Genomic DNA, 26,794 nt, shown 5'->3' on the forward strand with positions numbered 1-26,794 from the left:
CTGATGATCTTGCGGGCTTGGGTTGGAGATTGTACGTGCGCTTTCCAACATTATTTTTTAATATAGTTATAAATCGCTACGAGTTAGTTTTAAAACAATAACTTTATATCTATATAAGACTAATCAACTTTAGTCTTTAACATTGGGCTTATATTTCACATCCTTTGGTTATAATTTAGTCTGACGTTTTGGGGTCATTCAGATATTTTTCAGCGTATTCATTTTAAAAATCCACCAGGGTTTTGGCAGCAAGGTTACGTAAATGTTTGATAATGTTTCTGTTTGAGAAATATTTTAACGTAATATTTTAGTATCTGCTTTGGGATTTAATGTTGCTGGAAAACACATTCTTCTATTTGCATATTCAATAAAACAAATCCCTTTTGTGATTCTTAAACCCCATTTAGAATCATACATGTACATTTGGCAATGTAAGGTGAACAGCTGGTAATAATTACGCTAGAAAACGTTTTTAACACATTGTTTTCTCCTTCTTTTACTTGTATGAAATTCTTTAAAATAAAGAAATGAAAACAAAAACAGCAATACAATATACGAGAGCATCGGTGATATTAAATACCATTGGAATCAAACAGGAATAGAGTGATCGTTCTTGTTTAAAGTAGTTCTGATGTTCTTGCTGCAATATGAAATCCTTCCAGATGGGCACGAGGCGCTACTCGGCTTGTCCCGGAGTTTGTCACGAATTTTAATGCCCGCGATGTTATGTCTGCTTCAAATTTGCTGTCATCATTATGCACACTATAAACTAATACATAACACCGACCTCTTAATGCTGATCAGCCATACTGACAATGAAGATGTAAAGTATATTTACAAAAGTCAGCTAAAGAACTGAATTAAAAACAGAAAAACCGGCTGCACAATGAATAAGGCTTCTATATCCTACTAAGCGTCCATTACATTACAGCCTTATCCTTCGAAACGTTCATGATGTTTTTGCTTTATCGGAATAATTGTAGAAACTGTTGAGTGTTTCTCATCTTTAGGACTTGTACTTGTTAACCTACATTAATCCCCGGATCAGTTCCCGTGGATCACGCAATCTCAAATCACCTTTCCCATACGTCAACGTGTTCGTTAGTGTTACTGAATGATTTACTAAGAGAAAGACTGACTGAGTTTAGTTTTACGCCGCTTTTAGCAATATTCCAGCAATATCACGGCGGGGGACACCAGAAATGGGCTTAACACATTGTGCCCTTGTGGGGAATCGAACCCGGGTCTTCGGCGTGACGAGCCAACGCTTTAACCACTAGGCTACCCCACCGCCCCCTAAGAGAAAGAGAGGAAAGTAGTGCTTTATCCAGCTAATCCTTCATCAAGTAGGGCATTATCCTACTACTTGTTCATTATAGCAGAGCTTCACTCCACTAATGTTTCAATGCAATAGGGCACCATGCTACTAAATTTTCATTACAGTATAACAATATCCCACTAATTGTTTATTATAGTACAAAGTTACCCCACTAAGTGTTCATAATAAACTTAGTAGAGCTTTATCCCACTTATCATTCGACATATTAGGGCATTATTCAACTTATCTTTTATAATAGGGTATAGAGCTACTAAATGTTCATTATAGTAGGGCAATATCATACAATATTCACTTTAGTGCGGCACGATCCATCAAGTCGTTTGCTTGCAGTACGTTACTGTACTACTCATTATAGTAGGGCATTTCCTACTGAAAGTTCATTATAGTGGAACTTAACCCTACTAACTGTTCATTTTAGTAGGGCATTATCCAACAAATAGTTTGTTTTCTACGCCAATATCCTACTAATTGTACATTATAGAACGGCGTTATTCCACAAATTGTTCATTTTACAAGGACCTTGTCCTGCTATTGTTTGGCTTTAGTAAGGCACTGTCCAACTAACTGTTTATACAGTAGGGCAATATCCTGTTAATCGTTCTGTATAGCAAGGCGGCAATACTCCCGAACTGTTCATTATGAACTGACGTACAAAAGAAAGTACACACCTGGTGCTTTTCGATTACTTTCCAAGGAGCGACGTAATTGTTTTGAAGAGAGTTTTTACAGTGATATATAGTCACAGACTTTCCTAATATGTTGCCAAAACACCACAGATTTAGTGCCCAATTGCGAAATTGCCAGTCAAAATAACTACACTTTTCAAAATAATACCAAAATACCAGGTGTGTACTTTCTTTTGTCCGTCAGTTTAGCAGAGCCTTATCCCTTTACGTCTTCGCTTCAGTATGGCTTTGTCCTACTTATTGCTCGCTTTGGTAGGGCAATATTACACTAACTGATCACTAAGTGGTCATCATGGTAGGGCAATATTACAATAACTGATCTCTAAATGGTCATCATGGTAGGGCAATATTACACTAACTGATCACTAAATGGTCGTAGGGCAATATTACACTAACTGATCTCTAAATGGTCACCATGGTAGTGCAATATTACACTAACTGATCACTAAATGGTCATCATGGTAGCGGAATATCGTACTAATTGTTCCTTATAGTAAGTCAAAATCATACTAACTGTGCAATTTAGTAGGGCAATTTCCCACTAATTGTTCAACACAAGAGGGTATCGTCCTCCTAATTGTCTAAATCCAACCAATTTCTTTACAGTAAAGCGTTGCCCAAATAATCTTTCTTTATACTCGGGCATTATCCAACTAATCCATCATTATATTTGGCCATTGTGCTACTAAATGTATATTATTGCAGAAAGGTATCTTTATAACCGAGATTTGAAGGTGGAAGCCGCGGTGGCTGAGCGGTCTAGGCGTCTGACTTTGTGTGCTGGCGATTAGGTGCCTGACTCTGAGGGTGTGGGTTCGAATCCCGGATTGGACTCAACCCAAAAAGTACTAGAATCTGATCTGTACATTACTAAGAAAGTGTAATCCCAAATATAACATATGTAGCACTGATATCGCTGTACCACTTCAAATTCAATAAAAACATTGCCTCCAGCAGTAAAGGAATCAATGTTGTTTGTGAACAACGGCGACAAACTTCGGAATCCCCTTCCGGTTTTTGTAATTTGCATATGTCATTTGTGCATCACATGCCTGTGTTTGTGTCATACGTTTATGTCACGGATAAATACATTTGTATCAGCGTTTGATACTGTTAGTCTGTAGTGTCCCAGGGGCGGCGGGGTAGCATAATGGTTAAAGCGTCCGATCTTCAAGCTGAAGACCCGGGTTCGATTCCCCTCATCGATCGGTACAATATGTGAAGGCCATTTCTGGTGTCCCTCACCTTGATATTGCTGTAATATTGCTCAAAGCGGCGTAAAACTAATTCAGTCAGACAATACTGTTCCGTGTTAACGCACTCTGTGGGTTTGGGTTCGACTCCTTGATGGGTTGTTCTCTTTGTGAACAACGGCGACCAACTTCGGAATCCCCTTCCGGTTTTGTAATTTGTATATTGCTGTATGACATGCCTGTGTTTGTGTCATACGTTTATGTCACGGATAAATACATTTATACCAGCGATTGATACTCTTAGTCTGTAGTGTCTCAGGGGCGGTGGGATAGCCTAGTGGTTAAAGTGTTGGCTCATCACGCCGAATACCGAATTCCCGACATGGGTACAATATGTGAAGCCCATTTCTGGTGTCCGCCACCTTGATAATGTTGTAATACTGCTAAAAGCGGCGTAAAACTAAATTCAGTCAGACAATACTGTCCCGTGTTACCGCACTCTGTGGGTTTGGGTTCGACTCCTTGATGGGTTGTTCTCTGGTCTGTACTCACCTGACGTGTAAACTGAAATATGCCACATGCTACAGGATATGATGGTTCACTCACACGGGCACTACACAAAACTGAGTGGGTTTCTAATATTTTATTTCACGCTGTAACTTGTAGAAATAACAGAGACTAAATCAACTTGTCAACAACAACACATCCTGTGGTTAGTAACAGTGATAAATAAACAGGATTCACGCTCATAGCTGTGTTGATTTTCCTTCCTTCAGCAACACACTTCAGCTACAAATATAACGAACATTACATAACAATAAGTAGGTTTTGAACGATTAATTGAACGCAACACTGCAACTTATTGTAGACGGTAAATCAACTCCACAAAAGCAACAATCAACATTCCACAATAAGAACATACGAATACACGTTGGGGAAGTTCGGGTAAATTTTCGGGTTTCGGGTCAATTTGTCAAAAATGAAAGCAAATTTTATGGCATGTTTTCTCAGAAAACATTGAGTGAAATGCTGAACTTCTACACTGATACGAAACATTTGGGGGTGATGCATTTAGACAAGAAACAAAGCATCCACATGATTAGCAAGTGTGCAGCCCTTCTTTCGGATCTTGTCGATCACAGTTACAACATTCAATACCTCAGTAAAGCTTTCACAAGTATAATGGAGGACGTTACCAAATTTGACAAACATCAATTATACAGGGACTCTCTATTATCGCGGCGCGCGAAAACATCGGGAAAGCAGAAACATCACGCCCCGCATCGGCTGTTTACATGTGCAAATTACGTAAAATATATTCATCTCCCTTGAAAGAGTCATCTATTTCATTGGAATGTTATGTGTAATCGGAGAAATATTAAAGCATTCATCTTTTCAGTAAGTTCTAGAACATTTTGAAACTAGTATAACTACTGCCATTACATCTAGCATGAATCAAAACTTACTTCATCAAAAGCAATCCTGCGACAACTATAAGGTTCCTTGCTAAAAATATAACAAGAAGTGAAGTATTATGCAACTTCACTCTGCACACGGCAGCAACTTGTATGGTACATTTTAAGCCGAAAAAACAATATTTTGTAACGTTATTGTTACCTTGTATCCAATGAATAGAAGTTTCTGATGTTTAGGTTAAAAACATGATGACATTACTAATGTGAATGAAATTCCTAAATATTTATTAATGATCAAACTATTTAGATTCGTTACTTGTCTTAGTAAACGTTTCACAGTGTTATCAGCTTGTACCGCGTGCCATAGTAAGAAAATAGCAATACCGCGATAATAGAGAGTTGCTTCGATTTCCGGGTCAAACGAGTCAATCGGAATTGCCGCAATGGTAGTAAACGAGTTGCGACCATGTGTCACATTATTTGCGACAGAAATGAAGATTAAACATCAGTCAACTGAAAATATATATAAAATGATAAATGTCAGTAGCCGTTCATAATCCGACAACATTAACTACCGCGATAATAGAGGGTCCCATGATAGCTATTTTGCCTTGTTCCATACATTCCTCTGTTTTTTTTCAGGAGACCATGTGACTGTCCTTTGCAGCTATTTGTGATGGGTGCCGCCAGTGCGGCAGGACAAGCTCACCTTTTTAGAGAACACCTGGTATCAGCAAACTTTAACAATGATTCATAAAAATACAGTTTGGTCGAATGGTGCAAGCACATTTAGCAGGGATCTCTTGTGATACTTCAAAAAAGATACTTCCTGTTTTAATTTTGGTAATGGAAAGAGCTACCAGAAGGGAAGGACATTCTTACCTTGTCGCTGACTTTCAGTGATCCATTGATATAATTTCCACAGTGGTTTTCCTTCTTTACCGAAGGGAATTTGTTTCTGAGGATAGACAAGACTAGTTCTTATTTTGCATTGACGTTCTATATTTGTATATTACTATAGCATACATGTAGTCCGTCAAAACTAAGGCTACACCACATTTGTATAAATTAACATATTGTATTCACACTAATCTTGCTCCCGCGCTATTGCTTACACTCTCAGAGATGCTTGACATTTTCGTCTGCGGCTCAGGGAGAGAAGACTCCCGCTTGTACTTCTTTCGTCTGCAGATCGTGGCCATGAAGGGAAGTCGTCTGAAGAAGGTTCGTCGGTAGGCCTTACTCAGTGCAATGTAGAACACGAAGTCGGTAGACAGGCTGAACATGATAAGTAAACCGTTGACGTCTTTCATCAGCATGTTGACATAATGTTCCTTCCTATATATATTATAGTCAGTCACAAATGTCTGGACCACCGAGTCTGTTGCCAGAGGAATTGCCAGCACTGTGAAGAGGAAGGTCGACGTCAGGATGGTGATTGTCGTCTGCCTCTCTCGCTTTGCCGTCTTCTCTTCGTCCACAGTCGTGTTCATCTTCGCTCTGTTCTTGCTGTGCATCCTGAGAGCCAGGAGGACGCACAGGTTCATGATGAGGCCGCACACGAGGACGATGTAGGTGTACAGTACTTTGTTGGCCATTCCAAGACCAAGGAGGAAGTCCCTGTTATTTATGAACATCGCCGATGGCGCAAGGGTATAGTCTGTTGAGTTTGGTTTGGGAACGATATCGTATTTAAATGCTCCCGGTAAATGACAAGAAAAGCAAATAATCGTCACCGAAATTATAAAGATAATTGGTGATTTGATTAGACGAAAATTTCTGTACTTCAAGGGGGAAGGCAACAGCTAGGAAGCGTTCTGTGGACACCAGAACAGTCAAACAGTACATCAGGACTCGGAGAGTCGCCGAACAAAGACTTGATCCATACATAGCAAAATACAGATAGTCTTGCCTCTTGACTGCGTCAGTTCCATATGCTTGTCTAAGAATGTGCCTCACACTGGTTAACAAGGCAAAGAGGAGTTCGTCAGTGGCGAGAGCTATCAGGTAGGTGCTTGTGGGACTCCTCATGGCGGGGTCCGTGTACACCAACAGATTGAATGTGTTGAAGAGAATTGCACTGATGAACAGAGGGTAGAAGAGATACAGACAGACTTTCGCTCCGACTTCATACTGTTCCTTGGAGAGCTGTCCCTGCGAAATGATGGAAATACGAGACTGGTTTGGTAACTCACAGTCTGCCTGTGTGCCTTCCTTGCACGAGTTGGTCTTGGTCTCACCGTCGGTGTCGTTGAAGTCGGGATGTACATCAGGAGCGTCACACATCACCCCGTCAATATCGCCAGCCAGTAAATCTGGATCTACAGTACAGTTTCCCGACATGGAAACAGACTTCGTATCAGGACTTGAGAGGTCTAATCCTCCCTGGTCACCGTAGTCCGAGGTTGTCAAGGCTTGTTCGGCCCAACCCACAACTGCTCCCAGCAATATAGTAAAGCAACAGATGTAAAGTGTATGAAGCGCCATCTCAAGCCGCCCGAGTCTATGTCATTTGTACATGCACCGTACTTATATACCCGTCGGCTGGGTGGGGTTGATGTGACAATGATCATGACGGATCTAATTACTGGACAGCGCCACAGGACAACCGGTAACATCACATGATCTGGCAACAATCGATTTCAAATGAGGAAAATTGATTTCTTGCAATTGTCTTGAAATTTCCCACACCAAGTACCATAATCTTGTGTTCCATATATGTTCACTGGACAAAATATGGACAAAGATGTACTAGTGAGTGAGTGAGTGAGTTTAGTTTTACGCCGCACTCAGCAATATTCCAGCTATATGGCGGCGGTCTGTAATTAATCGAGTATGGACCATTCAATACAGTGATCAACAGCATGAGCATCGATCAGCGGAATTGGGAACTGATGACATGTGTCAACCAAGTCAGCGAACCTGACCACCCGATCCCATTAGTCGCTTCTTACAACAAGCATGGATTACTGAAGATCAATATTCTAACCCGTACCTTCACGGCTCCAAAGATGAACTAAAGCTCATTTACTGTTAAGCGTTGAGAAATTGTTGAAAATCTGTAGCTTAATGAATGTAAATGAATGTCCAATCACAGGACAGTTGGTCATTTGTCGGATGTAAGGACTGCTGTCCATCAACATTGTCCCCTGGGAAACAAATTTCATATAGCGTGGACAGGTGTAGTGTGTTCTCTTAGACCCAGCTGTCCTTAAATCATCATAATGAATATATCATCGATCTGTTTGATTTTCACGTGTATGCCTGAACGAAACCCAGATAAATGCAATGCCATGTGTGTGTTATGCATCAGTATTTTGTGCGCATAATTGTGACAGCTAATATGAAGCAATCATAAAATCTCGGGCTTTAGCGTTGGTGCACTGAGGCTCAATATACTTCAGTGAGTGCTTCTCGTCTTTTGGACTTGTATTTTGGAAAATCTTCCCTGATTCCTGCATCAGTGCCCGTGGTTTATGCAATCTCAAATCACCCTTTCAATTACGTCAACGTTTTTATTTGTGTTAGATGCTGCTGAATGACAAACTTGGCGAAAGAGAGGAAAAGTAGTGCTGTATTCAAGTAATCCTTCATAATAGTAGGACATCATCCTACAAATTGTTCACTATAGTAGGGCAAAATCCCACTAATTAGGGAATTATCCAACTAATTGTTCATGTTAGTAGGTTTATGTCCCACGTATTCTTCATTATAGTTGGGCAATATCCTACTAATTGCGCGGCACAATCCATCGCATTGTTTCCTTAAAGTAGGTTAATAATCCACTTATTCTTCATTAAAGTAGGGCATTATCCTCCAAAGTGTTCATTTTAGTATGGAAATATCCCATTGTTGATTATCAAAAGGCATTATCCTACTAACAGTTCATTATAGTCTAGCTTAATCCAATTATTTGTTCATTATTGTAGGGCATTATCCAATAAATTGTTCATAGTAGTGTGCTAATATACTACTAATTATTCATTATAGAACGGCATTATTCCTCTAATTGTTCATTTTAGTAGGACGTTGTCCTTCTAGTTTTTCGCTTTAGTAAGGAACAATCCAGCTAATTCTTCATTGTAGTAAGCCAATATACTACGAATAGGTCTTTATAGAAAGGAAATATCCTTCTAACTTTTCATTAAAACAGAGCTTACCCCATTTGTTGTTCCTTTTAGTAGGGTGTTGTCCTACTAATTGTTCGCTACAGTAGGGCAGTATTCAACAAATAGTTCGTTAAAGTAATTATCAGGATAGAAGGACATTATCGTACTAACTCATCCTTATAGTAATGCAAAAGCATACTAATTGTGCATTATAAGAAGGCATCATCATACCAATTGTGCATTATAAGAAGGCATCATCATACTAATTGTGCATTATAAGAAGGCATCATCATACCAATTGTGCATTTTAAGAAGGCATCAGCATAATTATTGTGCATTATAAGAAGGCATCAGCATACTAATTGTGCATTATAAGAAGGCATCATCATACCAATTGTGCATACATCAATTGTGCATTATAAGAAGGCATCATCATACATTGTGCATTCATACTAATTGTGCATTATAAGAAGGCATCATCATACCAATTGTGCATTATAAGAAGGCATCATCATACCAATTGTGCATTATAAGAAGGCATCATCATACTTATTGTGCAATTGTGCATTATAAGAAGGCATCATCATTGTGCATTATAAGCATTATAAGAAGGCATCATCATACCAATTGTGCATTATAAGAAGGCATCATCATACCAATTGTGCATTATAAGAAGGCATCATACCAATTGTGCATTATAAGAAGGCATCAACATACTTATTGTGCATTATACATCAATTGTGCATTATAAGTGCATTATAAGAAGGCATCATACCAATTGTGCATACCAATTGTGCATTATAAGAAGGCATCATCATACCAATTGTGCATTATAAGAAGGCATCAGCATACCAATTGTGCATCATCAACATACCAATTGAAGGCATCATCATACCAATTGCATTATAAGAAGGCATCATCATACCAATTGTCAAATCATTATAAGAAGGCAAACTGTTCATGTGCATTATAAGAAGGCATTATAAGAAGGCATCATCATACCAATTGTGCTTTACAGTAAGAAGGCATCATCATAAACGTTTATATTGTGCATTAGAACTTTATCCCATCAATTGTTCATTATAAGAAGGCATGGCATTATAAGAGCATCATCAGCATCATCACCAATTGTGCATTATAAGAAGGCATCATCATACCAATTGTGCATTATAAGAAGGCATCATCATACTAATTGTGCATTATAAGAAGGCATCATCATACCAATTGTGCATTATAAGAAGGCATCATCATACCAATTGTGCATTATAAGAAGGCATCATCATACCAATTGTGCATTATAAGAAGGCATCATCATACCAATTGTGCATTATAAGAAGGCATCATCATACTAATTGTGCATTATAAGAAGGCATCATCATACTAATTGTCCAAATCAAGGAAACTGTTCATTATAATGGAGCCTTATCCTAAGAATTGTACATTGGAGTAGCGCCATTTTCTACTGTTCTGTTCATGGCTGCAGTTGAGACAAATGAAGCCTTTATCCAAAGCACACAACAAGAACGATTTGACACGATAATGCTCAATACACAATGTTAGTGCATGACTTTGGTAACTGTAGGTGTCAACAACATGAAAACTTTACTCGATAACGAGTTGTAAATGACAATCAATATGTCAAGTCGACCCAATACCAGTGATAGATGTTAATGAACATGCCAAATGGACCCGACACCAGTGATAGATGGCAATCAACATGCCAAATGGACCGATACCAGTGATAAGTGGAATATGCAACATGACATGTGGACCTGCTCGACTAAGGGTAGAAGCATACAACCTATACACCTGCAGAAAGCACACAAGGAGAATACTCCGCTGCCCAATCAGCCTCCGGTAATCAAACCAATCACACTGGAGATGGGATTTGCCCCAGGGGAAGGCACAGAACCCGACCAAGAAAAAGGTTGGTCCACCCATCTTAAAACCACACTACTCGAGTGTACCAAAGCAACAGGATGGCATCAATGGCAAGTCGCTTAAGCTGCTTTGGGAAAATACCATGCTAATGTATGCTTACCTGACGGAGCAAAATGCCCGAGATCAACTAGTGCAACTTAACCATCACATGCGCAGTGAGCCAGTTGAAGCCACAACTGGAACCCGTCAGGAACTTTTGTATGAGTAGAATGCACTCCTCAAGTGGCAGCAGACCCCAAACTTCCAATGGACGCCCGCGTTAACCTCTTTTCCCTTCTGATGGAAACCCTTCCAGCATAGAGCTAGTTGGCCCAGACATTTCTGACCCTCCCTCTTCTTCTTCCTCACTCTCAGATCTTTCCGAAATATTGTATTTTGTTTAACTCTGTTTATGAGGAAATTTGTGATTTACCTTTGGAAGAAAGGAGGCCAATTAAACAACTAAACGGTTTTTTTCCCAAAAATGAAATTGATTTATTAAATGAAGATATTTCATTAAAACTTTCTGGGTGAACATGAAGTTAATTGTTGTGTCCATGCCGCCGCTCGAACTTTGGAGGAACTTCACGCAGTTTCCAATGAAAAAACATCAAATGCTAAGAACAAGACACACGGTCTCTAGTAAAACTTAATGAAACTAGAAAAAACATGTCCTGGATAGAGCTGTGCCTTAATATAAAATCGCCAGGGAACCCATGTCTAAACGACAAAAGTCAATTTGGAGAAAATTGAAATTACAATTTAAGACAACAAAAGAAAAGGTACTTCACCAAATTGTCGATTCCCTGAAGGCAAATATAAAGGTTTGGACTGAAAGAAAGAAAACAATGGTAAGAGAAAATAAATTTATCAAACAGAATAAATTCTTTAGAACTAATGAAAAACACTTTTACAAGCAACTCAAAGCAAAGGATGAAGGTGAGCATGATAAACGGCCTCCCATGGATGCCAATGAAAGGTTCTGGAAACAGTTGTGGTCTGTACCCGGCGGCTGTAACCTTGAGGCACCACGGGTCCGTGATTACGATCATGCAATGCATGAGAAAATAACTGGGTCGTTTGTCTGTTATATCTCACCAGGGTGCCTGAAAACTGTTATCAAAAAGTCCAAATCTAATACGGCTCCAGGGCCTGATGGCTTCTGAAACCGGTATTGAAAACTGTTGCCCTGTGTGCAAGAACCATTACTTAACTGTTTCAATTCTTTCGTGTCTCTGTCGTGACACAGGCGATGTTCCTCCATGGTTTTGCAAAGGTCACACAATACAATTTCCCCATAAAGGAGACGCCTGGTCCCAAAAACTTCCGCCCTATCACATGTTTGAATACACAATAAAAAGTCTCCACAGTGTCATCTTACTGTTCTTCCAATGATATGATTTACAGAGAGCAGAAGGGGGCGGGAAATGGATGCGGGGTGCTAGGATCAACTTCTTGTACAAAAAATTATTTTGGAAGAAGCTAAAACATCACCGCAACCTTTCCATATGCTGGATTGACTACAAAAATGCATATGACTGTGTCCTTCATGAATGGATTCTGAAGTTTTTTCATTGTATTCACCTCCCTGAGCGACTACTTGACTTGATTTATTCAAGTCTTTAATGAGTTGCTGGTCGACTCAACTCGAGGTGTACTCGCAAGGGCAGGTACAGACTTCGGAAACTCTTCCAATTAGAAGAGGAATATCCCAGGAGGATTCCTTTAGTCCTTTGAGTTTTTGTTTGTCTTTAAAAATTTTCAGTTTTCTGCTCAATGAAGAGGAGGATTACCATCCCGGACCTCCTCAGCACAGATCCCCAACAGCGCTTACTCATCTCCTTTACATGGATGACATCGAGCTCCTTGCCAAAGGAGATACCAATTTGAAAGAAGAGGTTCTCCTTGTCGTGTCCTTTTCTAATGATTGGATCGCTCAACCTGAACGACGGGCCACTATCAGTTCTGTTGTCAAGTGACGTCATAGTGGGTGCGTGGGCTTACGGTTCGTTCGACTTTGGCTTGGGACTGGCAGATATTCTGGGGCAAACAAGTCAAAGCAACCCGAATTCCCGCTTTAGCGGTAATATTGGCTTTCTTGCTGGTGCTAACCTTAATAATTGCACTTTTAACGTTGTTGTTGGACCAAAACCGAACACTGAAAACTGACGTTGTGTATGACATAGCTTGACATGTTGCAGGCCATGGTCTTGTCAAAGGCCAAGGTCGTCACGTTTTGTTGTGACGTCACTTGAATTGTTCGATGACGTAATTGCATTCGGTCAGTCAATCCCGTCGGAAGTTGGTTTTGAGTAAACTTACAGTCAGATTCCTTCATTGTCCCCATCTCTTCAAAACAATCCCATGTGTTTTAGCAATAATAACGGCCATTACACTTATAACAGACAGTTTATTTTGTTCATCGGATTATTTATTCCAGTGGACCCGGACTGTCACAAGGACTCGATCTCCTCATCGCTAATCGGATCGGTTCTCCGTGGTAAGTTACCATGCCCATTTTTCTTAAGTTCAATTTTCCTCCCCATACCTCTCGTGATCGTGACCATTGATGACGTGATTGATCAGCTGCACAGAAATACTCTTTCGTTTTAGTGAACACTCAGTGCTCTCTGAAACCCCATTATTCACAATTTTGTAACCTGTGATATCCATTTGGCAACAGTGATATATCACTGTACCACTTCCTCTTTGAACAATTATAACATTGTTTCCAGTATCAAAGGAATCAATGTTGTTTGTGAACAACGGCGACAAACTTCGTAATCCCCTTCCGGTTTTGTAATTTGTATATTGCTGTATGATATGCCTGTGTTTGTGTCATACGTTTGTCACGGATAAATACACTTGTACCAGCGTTTGATACTGTTAGTCTATAGTGTCCCAGGGGCGGTGGGGTAGCCTAGTGGTTAAAGTGTTGGCTTATCACGCCGTAGACCCGGGTTCGATTCCCCACATCGCTCGGTACAGTATGTGAAGCCCATTTCTGGTGTCCCTCACCTTGATATTGCTGTAATATTGCTCAAAGCGGCGTAAAACTAAATTCAGTCAGACAATACTGTCCCGTGTTACCGCACTCTGTGGGTTTGGGTTCGACTCCTTGATAGGTTGTTCTCTGATCTGTACTCACCTGACGTGTAAACTGAAATATGCCACATGCTACAGGATATAATGGTTGAACAATCAACGTCTGTTCTTGTGTAAACAATGACCGTTCATTGACATTTCACTCACACGGACACTACACAAAACTGAGTGGGTTTTTAATATTTTATTTAACACTGTAAAGACATAACAGAGACTAAATCAACTTGTCAACAACATCAACAACAACACATCCTGTGGTTATTAACAGTAATAAATAAACAAGACTCATAGCTGTGTTGATTTTCCTTCAGCAACACAAAACAATGCTACAAATATAACGAACATAACATAACAATAAGTAGGTTTTGAACGATGAATGGAATGCAACACTGGAACTTGTGGTTATTGTAGACAGTCAGTCAACTCCACAAAAACAACAATCAACATTCCACAATAAGAACATACAAATACACGTTGGGAAAATTCTTGTTATCTGCTACATTCGCTTGGTGAGTTAAGAAACAAAATGGCGGCAAATATGGCAAATATTTAGAACAACTCCTTAAGCTGAGATCACCGGGCATTCTATCCCCAACACGTGTGTTCTTTGTTTGCATTTATACTATTTCATAAACGGATCGAGTTCAGATCTGTCCGAACATATTTGGACGTTCAAGCATCATATGCTAAGATTTAAGGAAAAACTTCATTCATTGATTCATGGGGCAGATGTTAATACATAGACATAGTTACATATCTATCCTCTTATTTATTTGTCAAAAATGAAAGCAAATGTTATCGCATGTTAACTCAGAAAATGTGGAGTGAAATGCTGAACTTCTACATTGACACGAAACATTTGGGGGTGATGCATTTAGACAAGAAACAAAGCATCCTCATGAGTATCAAGTGTGCAGCCCTTCTTTCGGATCTGGTCGATCACAGTTACAACATTCAGTACCTCAGTAAAGCTTTCAAATCGTTTAATGGGAGACACATGGAGGGCATTTCCAAATTTGACAAAAATCACTGGCAAAATAATGTCCTGAAAAATCAGTTTCCTATTTAGCCATACATTCCGATGGGTTTTGTAATCATTTGTGACTGGTGCCAACAGTGCGGCATAATACGACCACCTTTTAGCGAACACCAGGTATCATCACTATCACAAAACACAGTTTGGTTGAATTTGCTCACATTGCACATGGATTTCTTATGTGCAGCGTCAGGCAAAAGATATTTCCTGTTTTAATTTTGGTAATGGAGAGAGCTACCAGAAGGGAAAGACATTCTTACTGTGTCGCCGGCACCTGGTGTCAGCAATGACTTTCAGTGATCCATTGATATAATTTTCACAGCGAGTTTTTCCTTCTTTACCGAAGGGAATTTGTTTCTGAGGACAGACAAGACTGGTTCTTATTTTGCATTGACGTTCTATATTTGTATATTACTATGGCATACATGTAGTCCGTCAAAACTAAAGCTACACTACATTTGTATAAATTAACATTTTGTATTCACACTAATTCTGCTCACGCACCATTGCTTACACTCTCAGAGATGGTCGACATTTTCGTCTGAGGTTCGGTGAGAGAAGAATCCCGCTTGTACTTCTTTCGTCTGCAAATCGTGGCCATGAAGGGAAGTCGTCTGAAGAAGGTCCGTCGGTAGGCCTTACTCAGTGCAATGTAGAACACGAAGTCGGTGGAAAGGCTGAACATGATAAGTAAACCGTTGACTTCTTTCATCAGCATGTTGACATAATGTTCCTTCCTATATATATTATAGTCAGCCACAAATGTCTGGACCACCGAATCTGTTGCCAGAGGAATTGCCAGCACTGTGAAGAGGAAGGTCGACGTCAGGATGGTGATTGTTGTCTGTCTCTCTCGCTTTGCCGTCTTCTCTGCGTCCACAGTCGTGTTCATCTTCGCTCTGTTCTTGCTGTGCATCCTGAGAGCCAGGAGGACGCACAGGTTCATGATGAGGCCGCACACGAGGACGATATAGGTGTACAGTACTTTGTTGGCCATTCCAAGACCAAGGAGGAAGTCCCTGTTATTTATGTACATCGCCGACGGAGTGATGGTATAGTCTGTCGAGTTGGGTTTGGGAACGATATCGTATTTAAATGCTCCCGGTAAATGACAAGAAAAGCAAACAATCGTCACGGATATTATGAAGATAATTGGTGATTTGATTAGACGAAAATTTCTGCACTTCAAAGGGAAGGCAACAGCTAGGAAGCGTTCTGTGGACACCAGAACAGTCAAACAGTACATCAGGACACGGAGAGTCGCCAAACAGAAATTTGATCCATACATAGCAAAATATAGATATGCTTGCTTCTTGACAGCGTCCGTTCCGTATATTTGTCTAAGAATGTGCCTCGCAGAAGATAATAAGGCAAAGAGTAGTTCGTCAGTGGCGAGAGCTATCAGGTAGGTGCTTGTGGGACTCCTCATGGCGGGGTCCGTGTACACCAACAGATTGAATGTGTTGAGGAGACCTGCACTGAAGAACAGAGGAAAGACGAGGTAGCGACATACGTCTCCTCCCAGTTCATATTGTGCTTTACTGAGATGTCCTTGCGTGATGATGGAAACAGGTGAAGTCTTCGCTTCTGCACAGTTGTTACTCCCCCTGCTGCACGACCCTGTCTTGGTCTCACCGTCGGTGTCGTTGAAGTCGGGATGTACATCAGATGTGTCACACATCATCTCGCCGCCCAGTAAATCTGGATCTACAGTACAGTTCCCCGACCTGGAAACAGACTTTGTATCAGGGCTTGAGAAGTCCAATCCTCCCTGGTCACCGTAGTCCGAGGTTGTCAAGGCCCCACTCACAACTCCCAGCAATATAGTAAAGCAACAGATGTAAAGTGTATGAAGCGCCATCTCAAGCCGCCCGAGTCTATGTCCTGTGTGCATGCGCCGTACTTATATACCCGGTGGCTGGGTAGAGTTGCTGAGACCATGTTGTAATCAATGCAGAGCATGCCACTATGGATCACCTGCATATCTGGTGATAATGTCCCTGCTGTTGTGTAATCTTGATTGAATTCGATTTCTTACAGAAAAAATGTGATTTCGTCTCGGAATTGTCTTGATATGTGAGCTTAGTTCAGAGCACGGACAACGATGCTGACAGATAGGTAAAACACATTATTAAGACGAATTGCAAATGGAAGGTTCTTTATGGCTACGACATCCAAGGTCACAGCAACCATGAAAAAGGTTTTATGATACATATGTGAAGGCCTTTCGACTGACTGACTGAGTTTGGTTTTATGCCGCTTTTAGCAATATTCCAGCAATATCACGGCGGGGGACACCAGAAATGGGCTTCACTCATTGTACCCATGTGGGGATTCGAACCCGGGTCTTCGGCGTGACGAGCCAACGCTTTAACCACTAGACTACCCCACCGTCCCTCCTTTCGAGAAATAACGTATCTTTGACAAAAACCTCGACTCAATTCCGTATTTTACTTGGACCATATGCTTCCATGGCTATTTTTCATGTGAGCGATTGTTTTGCCTTTGCATGGATTTGTGCCGGTGGGCACTCTTTGTTCCTGATTTATAACTACATATTTATGACATAGTAAGGGTAGCAGATTGGACTTTTAGTAGAGACTACTTGTAAGAATTTTGTCACTTTTTTGTCACTTTAGTAATTGTAAGAATGAGTGAAATTGTAAAAAAGACGAGTCAGTCCGGTCATAAACTGAAAGTATACATCCGGTGATTTGTATCTTTTACTTTACCCTAGTTGAATATATATGAATATCAGGAAAGCAAGACAATATTGTTCATCCTGTCAGCTTGGATGTCTCATATATCGCACTTGTACCGAGGACTTGTTACGTTAGCGACTGTACCACATACTCTACAGTAAATCGTATTTTAACTGTGGGTCTACTTCATTGTGAATAAAAATTGACAGCAACTTTGTAACGACGCAACACTCAGTAAAGGGGAAAACAAAATATTCCATAATCATAAGAAAAAGTCCATTGGACGATTCCGACAGTATCCTGAGGGTGGGTTTGTGAATCACACCATCCATTGGTGAGACAACAGCGAACAGAGTATCCTGAGGGTGGGTTTGTGAATCACACCATCCATTGGTGAGACAACAGCGAACAGAGTATCCTGAGGGTGGGTTTGTGAATCACACCATCCATTGGTGAGACAACAGCGAACAGAGTATCCTGAGGGTGGGTTTGTGAATCACACCATCCATTGGTGAGACAACAGCGAACAGAGTATCCTGAGGGTGGGTTTGTGAATCACACCATCCATTGGTGAGACAACAGCGAACAGAGTATCCTGAGGGTGGGTTTGTGAATCACACCATCCAACAAAGTATCCTGAGGGTGGGTTTGTGAATCACACCATCCATTGGTGAGACAACAGCGAACAGAGTATCCTGACCACCAGGTGGTACCTATGACCAGACATATCAAACTTTCACCTGAGACAAGACAAGACAAGAGTTACATATCAACAAATCAATAATAAATAGATAAATAAGCAACACCTTGTTAAAGGAGAAGAAACATTCTACATAATTATTTAAAAACACAATACTTGATGGAATAAAAGATTTTAAAGTCATATTTGATGTTAGTTTTGGAAGCTGATAACGCCGACCAGATGGTTAAAGTTTATACTCAGAGTGTAAAATGTGGGAGGGATCACTTAGAAGTCAAAGTCAGAATTCGGAGTTGCTTCAGACATCATCACTGCAGGACCAGGTCATCAGCAGTTACCCTCCCACCTTTATGAATTATTTAAAAACTATTAAAGGTATTAGTTTACAAGAAAGCTTAACAACACAGCTTTATGCAAATTACGAAAACATTTTATCAAATGCATTCATATTTAGGTGAAATGCATCTTTTTCAGAAGAGTTAAATTTTCCTATTTTCGTCCATACCGAAATAAACCAATAACAGTGAATTAAATGTCCAAAAGAAAGGTTGAAATAAAATTCTGCTTTCAGACAAAGATAAACCGTTTAAAGTCACCCTTTTTCAACTATTAAAACAAGAAACAGCTGTTGTGGAGTGTGTAAAATTGTAAAATAATCATTGCTATGATTGCAGTCTTTTAAAACATTTTCTGCTGATTTGCATTAGTGAAAACAAGTAAAACGTGTCTTTGATATTGTGAAAACATGTTTAGGAACTTCTTAAAATATCTTTGTCAACATTTCTGCTTGCAAAGTAACATTTTTCCATTTTCTGTTTACACATAGATCAAACGCAGCAATATTCAAGCAGTATTTGCATCCATTTCACATGTAGAATGATTCTGTAGAGTATGAAGAGAGCCTAGGATGCATGATATGATACACAAGTACGAGAAATATGCCACGATTAACTGCTGAAGAGAGAGAAAGAGCCATTGGGATGGTGCAGATGGGGTCGACATACAATGATGTTGCCAACGCCCTCGGATTCCAACGTATCACTGTTATAAGACTTATTCAAGGCTTCAGACAGACTGGGGTCACCGTAGACAGACCAAGAAGTGGACGTCCACGCATCATAACGCCAGCTGAAGATAGGTACCTCCGTCACTAAGGAACGGGGGTAACGGTTCTTTTGGTGTTTAGTGTACACTGTGAGTTACATACAACACACACATACATATGGAAATTTGAAATATGTCTCACATTATGTGCAAACGATGTAAAACTCACGCAAGCCGGTTTGTACAATCTCATAATCAATGCATAACAAATACATAAGTTGCGATTATCTCAATTCAAATGTGTACATCCGGTATAAAATACGTCTGTCAGTTTACTTGATCGAAGTAAAACAGCGTGTTTCCTGTATTCTCCAGTGTGACTTGCCAGGGGCGAAGCACTTTATACAAGTACCCTCCTAAACAAATGAAACAAATCTGAATCAATATAGCATGCATGTTCTTATCGACCTGCAGCTCAGCGTTTGATTTCTAGAAGATATTGACGTGCTTACATGGAGCTATCGATGTCTCATCGCCAAGCAATATGTAAACTTATCTTTGCTTTTTAATAACAGCAGGGTTTTTTTTCTCACAGTGTAGTTATTGTCTGGTGTATGTGCCATAGAAGCACGCACTCTCCAACCTCCCACTTCAGTCCGATCTCATGATGGGCCCTACCATTGTTGCGTAACTGGCCTTTGAAGACATAGATTTCGAAAACAGTGTGATTGTCGCAATGCCAATTAAAGAGTTATTTCCGCATGTAGCCATCACTCCCCACTTCAAATGAAAATGCTGACTGGCTTTGTGGCTTGATTGGGTCCTTGACTGCTGCTTCAGCCTGTATTGAAGCACGAAGTAATGAGGGTTCGCAAACAATATCAGCTATATGTTTTGTGAGTGCGGAGGGCTGGAAACGGAAGGACAGAGTCATGGTTTCGGAAATGGCAAGGTGACAAATATTATTGTTGTCTTATGTTGAATGCATATAATGTGTATGGTTTATTATTTCTGAACCTAGATATTCAGATATTGTAGTTTATGTGCATGCGAATAGATTCGGTAGCCCAACTAGAGAACCAGTTGAGTCTGGAAAACTATTTCAACTTGGAACATAGCTAACACATGACGTACAGAATGGTTCTTACATACCAGCAAGGTTATGTGTAAGGTAGTCTGTGTAAAGTCGATGTTCGTTACACAAGAGGAAACATACTTGATCATGACGTAAACGTAGCTCTGAAAGTTGGCCCTTATGGCATATTGCCAGAGTGGCTGATTCAGGACAGTCATTGTCCAAATATTTCTACAGGCCCAAAACTATAAATAGCCAAGACATGTAAGACTTAATTTCAATCATTTATATGACGCTAATCTCCATTCTTAATCCTCAGCACCACCGCAATGTGCACTGACATGTCAGTCAACCCGTTCCACGTACTGTCACTTTCATTAATCATAATCATAATTTTAGTTGGTCATCTCCTTGGCCGTGCCTGCCATCACATGAATTAATCCAAGGCAATACTATTGATTCTTTATTTGCCCATTGTTGTGTCTTCGTCTGTTCATTGGTGTTTATATATATATATATATATATATATATATATATATATATATATATATATATATATATATATATATATATATATATATATACTATATACATGTTCACATCTATATTTTCACCAGTTCGGTATTCCGACCGCGAGCAGGTTAATGCCGCTCGTAGGAAACGCCCTGGGGTTGAGCTGGAGCTCCGTTTCATTATTGTTGCTATGTTGGCAGTTTACAGTGAGTGAATGAGTTTACTTTTACGCCGCTTTTAGCAATATTCCAGCAATATCACGGCGGGGGACATGTCGGTAATCGAACCCGGGTCTCCGGCGTGACGAGCAAACGCCTTAACCCCTAGGCTACCCCACAGACCCTAGTCAGTATACAGCTCTGATGTAGTAAATATTTTGCTTTGGAATGTTGTGTCGACCCAAATATCGTGGAACGCGTCAAAAAATAACAGGTTTACACAAAGGAAATTCTCTCTTAATCACGTATGTATTGTAGACCCCATGGCCAAATACAGAAAGGGAATCGTATGCAATCAGGATCATCAGTAAGCATACGTACTTATAATAAAGGACGCATATCACCATAACATTCATTTACGATTCACTTTCCAACACGCATGCGTCAATTTAGTACCGAGTGCCTCCCGAGACAGGTTGACTAACATCTAGCATGGTTACCTGTCTAGACACGTGTGTGGCGTGCCTGAGCAATGCACATTTGAGGAGATGCCCTTTATTCAAACTAAGGAGAAATCTATACACAAATTCTTGAGGATATCCCCTTTATTCAAAATAAGGAGAAATCTATACACAACTCTTTAGACTAACTTTAAGACTAACATTTATGAATCTTTTATTACATTCGACATTGTTAACATTTCATATTCAAATAGATATGTGCTCATGAATCACCATAACTTTGGGATGGTGCTGGTGATGGTTATGTTAAGTTAGATAACACAAACATATTTCCACAAGTAAAAGAGAACACTGTCTGAGTTCAGCTACAACATAGGCATGTGCTTATATATCACCATGACTACTGGAGGGTGGAAGTGAGATAGAGGCTTGCATGAAGTATTTCAACATGTGTAAACATATATACAAATGTAAAAGAAGTAATACTATCGAAAACCTATGATTTGAATTTCTATAGCCAGTTATATTCACATCATAGCTATGTTTGTTTCTTCGATTATGTTTACCCATCGGGAGCACCACACGTGAAGTTTAAAAAACATTCATGTTCCGAACAAATGCGAGCATCACGTGCAATACTTTTACCCGTCATTAAGCTCATATCAAGTTTCAGTAAACTGTACCTACAGCTCTATAACTTGGAACATCAATTGATTTCGCTGTTGATAAGCAAATGTTGTCTTTCTAAAGTGACAAATGCCCAAATATGGCAAGGTATTGGTACCGGCATGCTGGCATGTCATTGAGTGTTATTATGAAAGATGCTGGTTGATATCCATCGCTTATCGCAAGAAACATCAGCGAAGTAATGACTGTAAGGACCGTCAGCGTTCACTTGTCACGAGTGACATCTTGAATAGTGTATACAGCTCTTCTCAGACTCACCAGACTTCATCAGCTCCTGTCAGGTGGCGTGTTCCACATCGTTGTTTGTCTTACAGAAGGGCCCGACATCGCCTACAATAGGTCGGATATAGAGCCAGAAGATCTATCAGACAGCCGTTGTTATCCCAGAGCACAAAGCACCACGACTAACTTGGTGTCTTGAACTTGACGTCACGGGGAAGGGTCTACTAGACGCGAGTAGATTTCCTTTGGTTCCTGACTAATGGCTGAGCTTAGCTTGGCTCCACAGAAACACTGCATATGCACAGCCGAATATCTTGGAGCATGTACCGTTTGGCGGTGATTTGGTTGATGGTGTAGTGATACCTGTCACGTGACTTTAACCTTGACCTTGTGACGACCAGAAAGAATATGGTGATTTGGTGCGTCAAGATGAGTACAGATCGCAATCACATAGAGCATATTCAGTACATTATAGGTCGCAGTACGTCAGAGGTCCTCCTGTACACGGTAAAAAAGATGCAGTGTTGCGATACACTGTCCCATGTGTAGGTTATACAAATAACAGACATCCTCATACTCTTATGGTTATACAGACATCCCTCTCTTCCCCATTGCTAGTTGTTGAGAAACTATTCACAGCAACCCAGTTTTCTTCTGATTAGAGATAGCGGTACAAACTGTAGGCCGAGTTATTATTATCTGTGGCAACTTATCATGGAACTAATATGAAAACAAACAAATGTTCTATTGTGGCCAGATTTCCACAGTCAAAGGCAACAGTGTTTTCCAGGATAGCTTTTTACTGGAAACAGAGTTATCTACCTTTTAGGGTGCAGAACATGACAGGCTTGATTATCTAGAGGTGACTGTGAGTGAAGAGGGATGTTCAATCTTTTTTTTTTAACTAATGTTGTTGCCAGTTTCCGACGCTTGTCTGGGTTCAGGAACAGGCATCTTTTAAGACATTCAGCAGTGACAACATCCTCAACATTCGCGGGTCCACTGATATTAATTCTAATGTGTGTTACCTATGTGACCCATCATGTTACCTTGTGACCGCCAACCGAAAATAGTGGGTTTACATATGATTTATGTAGTTTATGCCATTTTAAAATGGCATTCCACACTAATGTGGGTCCACGTTTCTGAGATACCACCTTTCTCATGCTTGTTCCTGACAGCAGGATCCGCTCACCCTTTTCGCGAAAACCTGACATGATCACTATTTCAAGGTAATACTTGATTACATACAAATGATACAGTCAGAATCGAGTCTGCCTTTAGCTGAGATTTCAATTGCAGTATTGTTTGTTGTTAAATGTACTCGATATCAAATAAAAATATTCATTAAGTGTTCCTCTTCTAACAAGGGATCAGCTCTAATTCGGAATCTCATCAGAACGGAAACAAATATATTGACACCTGCGACCTGAATATATTGCCGCCATATAAGAGAGTGTATTTGAAGGTTCAACTGAACCATAGCGAAGCCTCAGTCAACACTGGCAACACTGACTTTCCATTTTTGCTGTATTTTATTCGCCCACACCATGTATCTCCCACCGTGCATCCGCCAATATCGTGACAGTACACGCATTCAAGCATTCGTCAACAATCTCCAAGCCCTCGACTGTTCAGTGTATTACATACAGTTAACGTATAACCTCATTACAACCTAAATGAAACTTGTCACTTATTTCCCAGAGGACGGCTCACCCACATGTGATCTGATTGAAGAGGCTATTTTAGCAATGTCTATCAGTCACGGTCTAAGGAAGCCACTGAAGCGAGGTCTTCCAGGGTTTCACCATAACAGAATGGGGGTATTATACCTGGTCAATCCAGGAGGTTCACCAACCGGAACATGGGGATGCGTCCAGACACCCGAGGTTTCGAAACAAAGGAATGAATATCAAATAGTGATATCTCAAGCAACCATTGGCTTATACTCGAAGTTGATTTGTAATATAACTGATACTTCAACACTTCGAAGTGTCAAAACAGGCACATGGAACGTTACAGAAAACATAAAACATTAGTAAAGAGGAACCTACGCTCCCACAGAATACAAGCCTATCAACTTGTCAGGAGATGCATGCTAACTTTAGTGAAAAGGAACCAGCAAATATATACAGAAAATATACCTTAGCTTCAGCAAACTGACAAGCAAGTTGTACACAAGGGTCAAGACAGACGCTGCTGTAAAAGTGCAGACTGTCGTTGTAGAAAACAACCTTAGAGCTGCGACTGTCGTACAACAGCGCCCTGGGCACATAACAGTAACTGCAGGGAGGTTATACAAAGAGACTACACAGACACAAGCTAGTAAACAAGGTAAACAATACATTATTTCACAGGCACTGTGCCCTAGGAACACCCAAAGTAACGAACATCATGGACAATTACAAGGCTGGATTAAATCGCTTGTCGGATATACAGCCGAAAGGTTGATGACAGACATGGTGCTTATCTTACCACGGGTTTGCTTCCCAGCGTCGATAACCTATACACATTGGGTTTATGCACCTACACTAGATGTTCCAGTAGCCTGTGCTTGAGACTGAGTCCGAAACGAGTTTCGCACATACTTCTGTCGTCTGCAGATCGTGGCCATGAAGGGAAGTCGTCTGAAGAAGGTTCGTCGGTAGGCCTTACTCAGGGCAATGTAGAACACGAAGTCGGTGGAAAGGCTAAACATGATAAGTAAACCATTGACGTCTTTCATCAGCATGTTGACATAATGTTCCTTCCTATATATATTATAGTCAGCCACAAATGTCTGGACAACCGAGTCTGTTGCCAGAGGAATTGCCAGCACTGTGAAGAGGAAGGTCGACGTCAGGATGGTGATTGTCGTCTGCCTCTCTCGCTTTGCCGTCTTCTCTGCGTCCACAGTCGTGTTCATCTTCGCTCTGTTCTTGCTGTGCATCCTGAGAGCCAGGAGGACGCACAGGTTCATGATGAGGCCGCACACAAGGACGATGTAGGTGTACAGTACTTTGTTGGCCATTCCAAGACCAATAAGGAGTCCCTTGTTATTTATGTACATCGTCGATGGCGCAAGGGTATAGTCTGTCGAGTTGGGTTTGGGCACGACATTGTATTTAAATGCTCCCGGTAAATGACTAGAACAGCAAATAATCGTTACGGATATTATGAAGATAATTGGTGATTTGATTAGACGAAAGCTTCTGGACTTCAAAGGGAAGGCAACAGCTAGGAAGCGTTCTGTGGACACCAGAACAGTCAAACAGTACATCAGGACACGGAGAGTTGCCAAACAGAAATTTGATCCAAACAAAGCAAAATACAGATATGCTTGCTTCTTGACTGAGTCAGTTCCGTATGCTTGTCTAAGAATGTGCCTCACAGACGATAATAAGGCAAAGAGGAGTTCGTCAGTGGCGAGAGCTATCAGGTAGGTGCTTGTGGGACTCCTCATGGCGGGGTCCGTGTACACCAACAGATTGAATGTGTTGAAGAGAACTGCACTGGTCAGCAGTGGGTAAAAGATATATCTGCATATCTTCTCCCCTTTTACGTAATTGGCCTTGCTGAGAGAGCCCATGGATATGAGGGAAACCCTTTTAGAATTCGTTGTCTTGCAAATAGTAATGTTACCGTCTTCTTCGTTGCACTTAACATCGATGGCACCGGTGTTGTTGCGTGGGTCGTCTGAAGTATCGTCAAAACATCCATCAGAGGCATTGTTTCCAGTTCGACTTCCACCAGTGGTACATTTCGCTAGAGTAAAAGCCATACTGGCATTGTTCAGTCTGTCGCCACTCCTCAAATCTTGCTTTGCAGAACGTCCTTCGAAGCGTGATTGTGTTGTTCCATGCTGAGATATGGTTGTCTGTACGTTAGCCTCCGTAGTCTGACTCGCCACAGCCCCCAACAACATCATCAAGGCGACGACGACGACAACACCACATTCGACCATGATGACTCTGGAACACTGAGAAAGTGACTCGGCGATCGAATTGAGTGTCTGTTTAAGACTCCTCTGAGATTCATTATGGATGTAAAGCCAACAATCAATCTGTGGACAAAAGAGGAAATCAACGTGGTGGCATTAGCAACAATCTATAACAGCTTGAGGCGATACAAGTTTCATGTTCTTAGTACATGATAATACAGTGTTGAGGCAGGTTTGATTTAGTAAGTTCTACTGAGAGTTCAAACAACAATTTCTTGTGACGACTTCTTCCGTCGACTTCAAACAACAGGTTCAAGTGACGAGTTCTAAGAATTAGGACTGGAGATGTGACTTCGTGGCAGGTTCCAATAAATGTTTTAACAAGTTATAATTATTGGAACAGCGTGTCCTGACGAGATCTAACAACGTGTAGAGACGACCAATACTGACGAGGTCTTACAACGTGTAGAGACGGCCTCTACTGACGAGATCTAACAACGTATAGAGACG

At 40.6% G+C, this 26,794-nt stretch overlaps 2 protein-coding genes across 2 annotated transcripts; both read right to left on the reverse strand.

Annotated features, from left to right (window-relative positions):
* Positions 1 to 15,299: 15,299 nt before the first annotated feature.
* On the reverse strand, positions 15,300 to 16,664 carry LOC124291421. The gene has a single exon (XM_046728408.1). The coding sequence runs from the start codon at positions 16,662 to 16,664 to the stop codon at positions 15,300 to 15,302; it is 1,365 nt and encodes a 454-aa protein (XP_046584364.1).
* Positions 16,665 to 20,000: 3,336 nt separating this feature from the next.
* On the reverse strand, positions 20,001 to 26,308 carry LOC124291422. Its single transcript, XM_046728410.1, has 3 exons — positions 25,563 to 26,308; positions 23,448 to 23,532; positions 20,001 to 20,090 (listed from the first exon to the last, which is right to left on the reverse strand). The coding sequence occupies exons 1-3, from the start codon at positions 26,306 to 26,308 to the stop codon at positions 20,001 to 20,003; spliced, it is 921 nt and encodes a 306-aa protein (XP_046584366.1).
* Positions 26,309 to 26,794: the final 486 nt, after the last annotated feature.

Source organism: Haliotis rubra, unplaced genomic scaffold, assembly GCF_003918875.1.
Source record: "Haliotis rubra isolate DU_JTF1 unplaced genomic scaffold, ASM391887v1 Scf491, whole genome shotgun sequence".
NCBI lineage: Eukaryota > Metazoa > Mollusca > Gastropoda > Lepetellida > Haliotidae > Haliotis > Haliotis rubra.

Coding starts and splice junctions, on each gene's coding strand:
- LOC124291421 (XM_046728408.1), bottom strand. CDS start 16,664: ATGGCGCTTCATACACTTTACATCTGTTGCTTTACTATATTGCTGGGA.
- LOC124291422 (XM_046728410.1), bottom strand. CDS start 26,308: ATGGTCGAATGTGGTGTTGTCGTCGTCGTCGCCTTGATGATGTTGTTG. Junction 23,533..25,562: donor GCTGTTGCCTTCCCTTTGAA/GTCCAGAAGCTT, acceptor GTCAGGAACAAG/CATGAGAAAGGTGGTATCTC. Junction 20,091..23,447: donor ATAAACTACATAAATCATAT/GTAAACCCACTA, acceptor GCTTCAATACAG/GCTGAAGCAGCAGTCAAGGA.